The sequence below is a fragment of the Macaca fascicularis genome, chromosome 8, assembly GCF_037993035.2.
Source record: "Macaca fascicularis isolate 582-1 chromosome 8, T2T-MFA8v1.1".
NCBI classification, from domain to species: Eukaryota; Metazoa; Chordata; class Mammalia; order Primates; family Cercopithecidae; genus Macaca; species Macaca fascicularis.
In genome coordinates, this window is record NC_088382.1 from 45,892,263 (window position 1) to 45,903,209 (window position 10,947).

The 10,947-nt window shown below is 41.5% G+C and overlaps 1 protein-coding gene across 1 annotated transcript; it reads right to left on the reverse strand.

Moving 5' to 3' along the window:
* Positions 1-2,129: 2,129 nt before the first annotated feature.
* Positions 2,130-5,361, reverse strand: DKK4 (dickkopf WNT signaling pathway inhibitor 4). Its single transcript, XM_015454731.4, has 4 exons — positions 5,065-5,361; positions 3,843-3,993; positions 2,927-3,079; positions 2,130-2,529 (listed from the first exon to the last, which is right to left on the reverse strand). Exons 1-4 carry the CDS (start codon positions 5,173-5,175, stop codon positions 2,270-2,272), a joined length of 675 nt encoding a protein of 224 aa, XP_015310217.1. The 5' UTR covers positions 5,176-5,361; the 3' UTR covers positions 2,130-2,269.
* Positions 5,362-10,947: the final 5,586 nt, after the last annotated feature.

Genomic DNA, 10,947 nt, shown 5'->3' on the forward strand with positions numbered 1-10,947 from the left:
TTGGATAATGATGTTCTTATTTTCTTAGCAAATATGTTTAGTTTAAATTTTCATATTATGTTCATGATCATACTTTACTATGGGTTTGGTAGAGAGAAATATGAGATGATAGCAGATCTTTAATGGGAGTTTTTATTTTCTTATATTCTACTCTAGGCTATAAACCACATTACCCCTACTTACTGATCACAAATTAGTTAATTAAGGTACACCCAGAGACTAGCCTCTGGAAGATTGTTCAATATTTTCTAGAAACTAGGGGGGCTGGGCACGGTGGTTCATGCCTGTAATCCCAGTACTTCGGGAGGCTGGGGCAGGTGGATGGCCTGAGGTCAGCAGTTGGAGACTAGCCTGGCCAACATGGTGAAACCCTGTCTCTACCAAAAATACAAAAATTAGCTGGGGATGATGGCAAGTGCCTGTAATCCCAGCTACTTAGGAGGCCGAGGTGGGAAAATTGTTTGAAACTGGGAGGCGGAGGTTGCAGTGAGCCAAGATCATACCACTATACTCTAGTCTGGGCAACAGAGTGAGACTCCATCTCAAAAAAATAAACTAGAGATCTTCATAAATTTAATTTTTTGTTTTGCCCATATTTGATTGTATCAGTCCATTCTTACATTGCTCTAAAAGAATACTGGAGACTGGGTAGTTTATGAAGGAAAAAGGTTTAATTGGCTCATGGTTCTGCAGACTGTATAGGAAGCATGGCACTGGTATCTGCTAAGCTTGCTGGGAGGCCTCAGGAAGGTTTTACTCCTGGTGGGAGATGAAGCGGCAGCAGGCACTTCACATGGCGAAAGCAGGAGCGAGAGAGAGAGAGAAGGTGCCACACTCTTAAACAACCCGATCTTGTGTCAACTAACAGAACTCACTTATCACCAAGGGGATGGTGCTGAGCCATTCATGAGGAGTCCGCCCTCATTGTCCAGTCACCAGGCCCCACCTCCAGTACTGGAGGTCACATTTCAGCCAGGAGTTACGGAAGGGACAAATGTCCAAACCATATCATTGAATCTTGCAATATATACTTATAACCTGAATAGAAAAACAGGTGTATGGTTTATCTCTTAAATGAAATCTGTAGCACTTGCTTGAAATCCACTAGAAAGAGCTCCCCTAAGCACAACCACTTCTACTATGCACAAAATACAGCCTTTTAAACTCCAAACAAAAATTTCACTTTTTTGCCCGAGTCTTCCTCTGGGCTTTTAAGTGCAAGTGGTCAAAATGTATAAATAAAAACACTCCTTGAAAGCCCTGCCTTTCAAATATTAAAATTATATAAATATAAAATAGACAAAGGTATCAAATGGTAAGTAAAGCTACTGAAAACGTGGAAATGCTTTATAACTTGCAAAGGACTATACAAATATAAGATATCTTTTGAAACTTCTTTATTAACCAAATTATTTTGTAGTGAAATGCCATTTCCCTTCTAAGAAATGAATGGAAATAAACAATAGAGTTTTTAAGGAAAAATATAGTATTTGCTGTGATAATTTTCCCTGGTAAGATGTAAGAATTAACTTACTTTTAACTTTAGGTGCTATCATTTTTACCCCCTAGGATACTGTCAGGCACCAGCCCTTTACCAGAAATTGCTTAAAGATGTATTTGGAGAGAGAGATGTGACTCGGTTATAGTATATGTATTTCAAAACATCATGCTATACACTGTAAATATATACAATTTCAATTCTTTGTTGTTGTTGTTTTGAGACAGAGTCTCGCACTGTTGCCTGGGCTGGAGTGCAATGGTGCGATCTCGGCTCATTGCAACCTCCGCCTCCTGGGTTCAAGCAATTCTCCTGCCTCAATTTCCCAAGTAGCTGGGATTACAGGCGCCTGCCACCATGCCCAGCTAATTTTTTGTAGTTTTTAGCAGAGACAAGGTTTTACTGTGTTGGCCAGTCTGGTCTCAAACTCCTGACCTCGTGATCCACCCGCCTCAGCCTCCCAAAGTGCTGGGATTACAGGCGTGAGCCACTGCGCCGGGCCTCAATTCTTGAAGATTTGAATTAATTGAGTCCCTAGATTAGAAATAAATTTTTTTTGTTACAGAGTCCCATCAGTTTTCTGGAAAACCAGACAAAAAGCTAAAGCTAGTTTCATTCATCACAAGGTCGCCAACTCTTAGTTCTCTAGTTTCAGGCTATTTCACTTGCTACAAGATTTGATTTTAAGAGAGATCTGTATGGAAGCATTTTAAAGTTAATGTCCAAGATTGAGCTCAAATGCAATGTAGATTCTTCTTTATTTTGAAATATTTATAGCTTTTCTATTTTTTGGCATACTCGTAACCGTGCATGCTGCCGATTGCTGGTCAGTTGGCTTCGACACAGTAGTCCGGGGCCACAGTCACAACGCTGGAAGATTTCTGGAGCTTGAGCAGTGTCTTTATGCCCTCTCCTGGAGCAGACCTGTCCCTCCAAAAGGACTGGCTTACAAATTTTCGTCCAAAAATGACGAGCACAGCAAAGTCCAGGGCCACAGTCAAAAGTTCTCAGACAACTTTCTCCCTCTTGTCCTGTAACAAGGTTAATGTGGGCTTTAGTGATAAATAAGGAAAGTGGCCTGCCGGGGGTTTGCTACTGGGATAAGGGAATGGGACCTACGACTGACAGACACAAAGTAAAAATAGACACAGCACGCGGGTCTCACAGAGCTAGGTCTTACGCTAAAAGCGGTAATGCAATGGCGACTCCACCCCTACCCATCGGAATTGTTGTTACTGGCTGCAGACTACCTTAGGGTACTCTGTACATGACCCCCACAGCTTCTTATAGAAAGAGATTACAAACAGCACGTGCTCCCTAAGTGTTTCTGGGATGGAGAAGAATAAAATCAATCTCACCCTATCCTTAAGAGGCTGGGAGGAGAAAATGCATTTCTGAAATAAAATGTGCTCAGAATGCTGTTCTTACCCTTCCTGCCTTGTGATTTCTTAATACTTGGCTTCCTCTTGGGTTGGTTTTCCTGGACTGGGTGCCCAGTTGTTACTTCTGCATGTGTGCCATCTTGCTCATCAAGCTGCCTTTCCAATTTTGGGGTTGCGTCTTCCATCGTAGTACAAACATCTGAGGGACAACCAGGTATAACTAGAATTACTAACTTCAAGGGGGAGAAACACAGACACACTAATTATCCTACTGTTGCATAGTTTAGTAGCACCTCTGCCTTCAGTTATATATAACTTTCTAGATTTCTGGGACATGCACTAAATATTTACATGCTCACATATGGCAGAGAAAGTAGTTAAGTGGAAGCTGGATTCCATTAAAGGTAGTTAATGGTATCCAAGTGGAAATGGAAGTATTTGAATGATTCCAACTTGAGTCTTTCCTTTAAAATCATTATCTCCAAGTCATTGGCAAGAGCTGTTGCCAGGAAATAAATTATTTTGTTTCATGAAGAAAAGGCAGGCCAGGCCTGGTGGCTTATGCCTGTAATCCCAGCACTTTGGGAGGCCGAGGTAGGTGGATCGCCTGAGGTCAGGATCGCCTGACCAACATGGTGAAACCCTGTCTCTACTAAAACCACAAAAATTAGCCGGGCGTGGTAGTGCACGCCTGTAATGCCAGTTACTCCAGAGACTGAGGCAAGAGAACCGCCTGAACCCGGGAGGCCAAGGCTGCAGTGAGCTGAGATCATGCCATTGCACTCCAGCCTGGAAACTCCATCTCCGAAAAAAAAGGAAAAGAAAAGGCAGCTGCATAAACTTACTTCAAGCATGAATCTAGGAAGCGCCATTAGACAGTATCTACCCTGGAATGTGCTAGTCTATGGGGCTTAGACACTACCTTTGGTTTAAAAACCACTGTTGGTGTTATGGTCGCTCACCATTCATGCAGAGTGTCCCAGGGCAGCACATGGCATCTCGCTGGCACCTCCTCTGCAACCCACGACATGTAGCACAGAACGGCTTCTCATTGTGGGACTGGAGGCAGAACTTTCTGGTATTGCAGTCCGTGTCAGACAGGCACTGTGAGCCCTGTGGAGGGAATCTGTTGTCACAAGGCTAGGAAACCCAACACGATGGAAGGCAGGAGGTGGAGGGAGCCAAAGGACAGTGGCGCTGTGACAAACCCCAGGCAGCATCTTATTTTCCAGTGGAAATGGTTTTCTCCCACAAAGGGAAGCTCAGGTCACCTGGGGAGAGACCCAGGCCCTGCAAAGGCTATTTGAGTTTGAAAAATTGTCTTAACTCAGAATTTAGTTTTCCTGTGCTCTTTGTGAAAATGGAAAAAAAATGGTTTCCTATGTGTGTCTTAACAGGTGATTATGAGATTTTCAATATATCTTAACTCTAGAAGCTGGCTGCAGTTTAATTAAATATACTATTGATGTTTTGGGCATTCTTGTTTGATTTTTCACTCTAGTGAATCACATTTAGCTTGCAGACCCTCCCTAAATGAACTGTCCTTTGATTTTCAATGATGCCTCATTGACATAGAGAAAGAGATAGCGAAGATCAATTGTTCTCATCCACAGTTGATACTTTTAATGTTGGTATAGTATATATGATATATGTAATAATAGATAGGATATATAATAACATATACACATATATAAAGCGATCCCTAAAACAACTCTGTCTGTGAAGTTAGACGGTGACAAGGCAATGCATCATGGTCCTCTGTTTAAATTCTCATTCCCATGTTTGCCAGCTTTGTGAGCTTGGGTAAGCTCTTCAAAATCTCTGAGTCTTATTTCCTCATCTGGAATTAGGGGGTGTTTCATCTATCTCAAATTGTGAGGAAGGAGTACATGAGGTATCACATGTAAAAGAGCTGGCACATGGTAGAGCTTCCAAAGTGTTCGTTTATTCCCTGATTTATAGACAAACTTATGGCCAAATGATGTGAAAAGCCACTGTGTTTATTTCATACATTCATGCTAAGGCCACTGATCCTACCAGGGTGCCCTCCCAAATCCAAAACCAATTCAATTTACCTGCTAGATAAGACATTTCACACATGAATCAAAACGACTTACTGAAGCCCAAACAGAACACCCCGACTGTCAGCAGCCCCGTACCTCAACCCCTCCCTAGCAGCCTTACCTTCCGGGCCCCAAGCAGGTCGGCAGAGCTCCTGATGTTGTTGAAGTCCAGGACCAGAGCTCCCAGGGGAGAGCAGAGCCAGCTCAGTCCCAGCAGGACGGCCGCCGCCATCCTTCAATCCCTGGGCTCCTGGAGGGTCTCAGCACTGTGCGTCACCGAAGCGAGGCTGCTCTCCACCCAGAGCAGAGCTTCCACTAAGGTGGCAACTCAGTATGTCGTCTGTTTGTCACTGCTTTTTCTGAAAGAGAAGCAAACCTTAGTCTGAGTAAGGTGCGTGAAATCGGCTGAGCAAAGTCTGACCAGCAGGTTCCTCCTGAAACTATTTATAACCAGATGTGCCCCCTCCCCGTTCTGTTCCTTCCTCCTGCCCCACACAAGCTTCAACAAATCCCTTCAAATCTGTTTGATCAATCGTTCAAAACAAGGACTCAATAGAAGGAGAGAAGAGGCAGGGCCACGCGGCTTCTCCTCCAGGGGTTGAATCCCTCTTAATTATTGCATATCAAAGATAGTTCAAAGGGCCACGGCAGAGCAGGATGTCTGTATCAAAGGCAAACTGATAATCACCTGCATTTCCTACCTTCAGTAATCCTTTGGGGGTAGGGAGGGAGTCTGCCCTAAGATCTGTTTTCACAGCTAATTGTGCTCAAAGAAAGGATGAATCATACTGGCCAATATGCTATAGAGGATGCCAAAAACTAATGAGGTACAAAATACACTGAGAAGCTGTAAACTGGGCTTCAGATAGTGAAGACAGATAGAAAAAGAGAAAACGCCCCCTGATTAGCTCTGGCATCCAGATGTAACAGCACCTGTTCTGACTAAATGCCATTTGGGAAATTACTTTCCTTTAAATGAAAATTGAACTGTTTGAAGTTAAGGTTCTTAGGAAAGTAATGTAATTTATGAAAGTCCCATTTTTCAGTGGTGGGGACAATGATAGAAAGCCCATTTTACACAATTCAGTAGAAGCTTTGGGTCCATTTTATCAGCAATATATTTAATTTGCATTGTATTATGTATCGCTTCTCGGCCTTTTGGCTAAGATCAGGTGCACTGCATTATGTAAAACTCACTTAAGCAAAATGAGGATCCAAGTCTCTGGCTGATTTCAGATGAAATTTCATGTATTTCCAATTTTCCTAATACGAATTTTTTAAAACTTCTGCTTCATCCCTTTCCTGTCTGATTTTTTTTTTTTTTTCCATTTGGACTATTAGAGAAGTCAGGTAATTTAGACATGTGCTTATCACTGTCGTAAATACTTTAAGAGTAGAACAATCTAGATCTGTGTCAAAAAATCATTTTTTTCTTCATTGTTTCATTGCTCTTAGCATAGAGTCATCTGAAAGTGCATTTTTTTCTATGCCATAAATGATAATCTTATTATTTACTACGTTTTCCTGCAGAACAACCTAACATCAGTTCATTAACATGAATCTCGGCATTCTGTGCATGAGAACATTCTCAATTTTGAGTAATGCAGCGCCGTTCTGAAGGTGATGCAGGTGATTCAAGCCTTCCCACTACTTGGCTCTCGTCCTTGGGTTGGTGTTGCTTGTCTACCTCTCATATGGAAGTTACTTATTTTAATCCCTTAAACTGACAACATCAAACACCCTTTGATAGCGTGATAACCCTGGTGACTAGGGGTGTTACAGAATTTATTTTGAAGTTGGACAATTATGACCAAGGATAAAGGAGAGAGCCCCAGGGTTCTGTCTCTGCTGGGTTTCTCTGCTTCCTGCTGCCTCACTGTAAGGGAATTTCAGGTTACCAAAAGCCCCTGGCAATATACACAGGTGAAAAGAACTGATGGGAACTCCTGTAACACGGCACAAACAGCCACTGAGCACTTAGCAGGAGCAGAGCCTCAGATTAGATGTCGGGAATAAAATTTGAAACTCCAATGGCCTGGCACAGTGGCTCACACCTGTAATCTCAGCACTTTGGGAGGCCAAGGTGGGAAGATCTCCTGAACTGGGGAGTGCAGACGTGTAGGAATGCTAGGTATGGTTGGTTAATGCCAATGGTGACTATTATCAGACCTAGTTGGCTTGAAGTAGAGAAGGCTACAATTTTTTTAATATCGTTTTGTGTGAGAGCGCAAATGGCTGTGAATAGGGTGGTAATGGCTCCTAGGCATAATGTAAGATTTTGGATCAATATGTTGTTTTCTATTAAAGGGTGGAAGCGAATGAGTAAGAATACTCCGGCGACGACTATGGTGCTAGAGTGAAGTAAAGCTGAGACTGGAGTTGGGCCTTCCATGGCAGAAGGCAGTCAGGGGTGGAGGCCAAATTGGGCTGATTTTCCTGCTGCTGCCAGGAGAATACCTGTTAGTGGAAGGAGATTTAAGTTGGAGTTCAGGGCTAGTATTTGTTGAAAGTCTCATGAGTTGTAATGTAAGAGAAATCATGTTCTAGCTAGGATAAGACCAATGTCACCAATGCGGTTATATAGGATTGCTTGGATGGCTGCTGTGTTGGCGTCTGTTCGAGCATGTCATCAGCTAATTAGGAGGAAAGATATAATTCCTACGCCCTCTCAGCCAATGAAGAGTAGGAAAAGGTTGTTAGCGGTGACTAGAATTAGTATGGCAGTGAGGAAAATAAGGAGGTATTTGAAGAATTGATTGATATTTGGATCTGAGCTTATGTATCATAGCGAGAATTCTATAATGGACCAGGTGATGAATAGTGCGATTGGAATGAATATTATGGAGAAGTAATCTAGTTTAAAGCTTAATGTTAGATTTAATGTTTGGGTTATTATTCAATGTCAACTCCAAATGATTGTTTCTTGGTTTAGGAAAATGTATAAGGTTGTTGAAAGAAAGCTAGTAACAAAAGCATATATTACAGTTAATTTTACATAATTTGGGTATGAGCGTTTTTTGTTAGGGTTGATGAGGGCGGCAAAGATTGGGAGAGTTAGGGAGGTGAGGGTTGTTATTATAATAGGAGTATACATGGTTGTTACTTTTATTTGGAGTTGCACCAATTTTTTGGCTCCTAAGGCCAATGGATAGCTGTTATCCTTTAAAAGTTGAGAAAGCCGTAATTTTAAACACGGAAGCATGGATTAGCAGTCCTTGCGAGTTTTCTCGGTAAATAAGAAGTGGTAGGCTTCTATAGTTAGGTTCACAATCTAATGTTTTGATTAAACTATATTTACAGGAGGTAAACCCTAGAATGATGTTGGGGTTGAGGGATAGAAGAATAATCGGGGCGAGGTGTATAAATATTAATGTATTTTCTCGTGTGAAGGAAGGTTTTATGTTAATTATGTGGTATGTAAGTGTTCCTCGTTGCATTGTGATAAACATGTGGAGGGAGTAGAGAGCTGTGATTAGTATGTTGAGTCCTGTTAGTATAATAGTAATATGGGATCAGGAAAATAAGGTTGTGATTACAAAGAGTTCGCCTAGTAGGTTGATGGTGGGGGGTAGGGCAAGATTGGTGAGGTTTACTGTGAATCATCAAAAGGCTATTAATGGGAGTAGGGTTTGGAGTCCTCGAGATAGTAGTATGATGCGGCTGTGGGTATGTTCATAGTTTGAGTTAGCTAGGCAGAAATATATGGAGGAGGTAAGTCCATGGGCAATTATAAGGATGGTTGCGCCAGAGAAGCTTCAGGGGGTTTGGATGAGGGAGGCTACGATTACTAGGGCTATGTGACTTACAGAAGAGTATGCGATGAGTGATTTTAAGTCTGTTTGTCGGAGACATGTTGAGCTTGTTATGATTATGCCTCATAGGGATAACATAAGGAATGGATAGGCCATGTGTTCTGTTAAGGGGTCAAGAATGGAAGTAAGTCATATTATGCCATAGCCACCTAGTTTTAGGAGTACCGCGGCAAGAACTATTGATCCTGCAATAGGGGCTTCAACATGAGCTTTGGGGAGTCATAAGTGTAAGCCATATAGAGGTATTTTTGTTATAAAAGCTATTATGCATGCTAGTCAAGTAAAGTTGTGGGATCAGGTAGTTGTTAGTTTTTGGTTTGTGAATGTTAGTAGTATAATGTTTAGTGAGCCTGTGTTGTTGTAGGTGTGGTTTAGTATAATGAGTAGGGGTAGAGAGCCAGTTAGTGTGTAGAATAGAAAATATGTGCTTGCGTTGAGACGTTCTGCTTGGTTGCCTCATTTAGTGATGATAATTAGGGTGGGAATGAGGGTGGTTTCAAATAGAATGTAGAATATAATTAGGTCTGTAGCCATGAATGTCAGAATTAAGGTGATTTGTAGGAAAATTATTATGGAAAGGTAAAGTTTCTTTTGTGAAGGGGGTTCGTTGCATAGGTGATATTGACTCGCTATAATTATGAGGGGTAGGAGTCAGGCAGTCAGTATTAGGAGGGGTGTTGTTAGTGGGTCGGAGGATAAGTAGGTTGAGTAATTAAGGAGATTGTTGTTGGTTTGGTTAAAGAATAATAGGGGAATGAGGCTGATAGTTAGGCTGTGTGTAGTCAAGTTGATTCAGATTGTATTATTTTTGGAGAATCATGTCACAGGTAGTAGCATGATTGTGGGAATGATTATTTTTAGCATTGAAGCAGGCTTAAGTTGTGAATATAATCTAGCCCATATGTATTGGAGATTGAGATTAGTAAGGCAAGGCCTACTGCTGCTTCGCAAGCGGCAAATACTAGTAGGATGATGGGTATAATGTTGATTAAAGGGAAATGTATGTTCGAGGCAATGAGGGCAGTTATGATAAAAAGTTATATTATTATTCCTTCTAGACAGAGGAGGGAAGCTATTAGGTGTGAACGGTAAATTAATATGCCTAGAAGTGAGATGGTAAATGCTAATATAATGTTTATGTGGGTAGGAGTCATTTGGTTAGTATGGCTATCATAATCTAATGAGTCAAAATCATTTGTTTTATTTAAACTACTTACCAACTCGGTCCAATCTAGTCCTTTTTGAGTTCATTCGTAGGCTAAACTGAGAATTAGGATAATGATAAAAGCAATGGTTGATTTGATTATTATTGGGAGGTTTGTTGTTTGGATAGCTCACGGTAGGGATAGTAGTAGAGCGATCTCTAGGTCAAATAGTAGAAAAGTGATGGCAACTAGGAAAAACTTTATTGAGAATGGGATGCGAGCAGGATTTAGGGGATCAAATCCACACTCGTAGGGGTTAGTTTTTTCTGCATAGGAGTTGAGTTGGGGTAATCAGAATATGATAATTATTAGTAGCGAGGTTAAGAGGGTATTGATTATTAAGGCTAGTACTGGGTTGATTACTCTTTTTTGAATATTGTCAAAACTAATTGATTGGAAGTCAATTGTATTGGTTATACTAAAAGAGTAGGACCCTCATCAATAGATAGAAATATAGAGGAATAGTCAGACGACATCTACGAAGTGCCAGTATCAAGCGGCGGCCTCGAAGCCGAAATGGTGGTTTGATGTGAAATGGTATAGTAGTTGGCGAATGAGGCAAATAAAAAGGAATGTGGATCCAATAATAACGTGAAGCCCATGGAAGCCTGTGGCGACGAAAAATGTTGAACCGTAAATGCCATTGGAGATGGTGAAAGGTGCTTCAAAGTATTCTGAGATTTGTAGTAGAGTGAAGTAGGTGCCTAGTAGAATTGTAATAAGTAGGGCTTGGATTGTTTGTTTTCGGCTACTATTTATGAGGCTGTGATGGGCTCAGGTGATTGTGACTCCGGATGCGAGTAGTACGGAGGTGTTTAGGAGGGGTACTTCTAGGGGGTTTAAAGGGGTAATGCCTGTTGGTGGTCAATGGCCTCCCAAGCAGGGTGTTGGGGCAAGACTTGAGTGGTAAAATGCTCAGAAGAAGCTAATAAAGAAGAAGACTTCTGAGATGATGAACAATGTTATTCCATATCGAAGGCTTTTTTG

Excerpts from the sequence above, each read along its gene's own strand:
- DKK4 (XM_015454731.4), bottom strand. The coding sequence starts at position 5,175 with ATGGCGGCGGCCGTCCTGCTGGGACTGAGCTGGCTCTGCTCTCCCCTG. Across the intron at positions 3,994-5,064 it reads ACCTGCTTGGGGCCCGGAAG|GGCTCACAGTGCCTGTCTGA; the intron begins GTAAGGCTGCTA and ends TTCCCTCCACAG. Across the intron at positions 2,530-2,926 it reads GAAATCACAAGGCAGGAAGG|GACAAGAGGGAGAAAGTTGT; the intron begins GTAAGAACAGCA and ends ACCTTGTTACAG.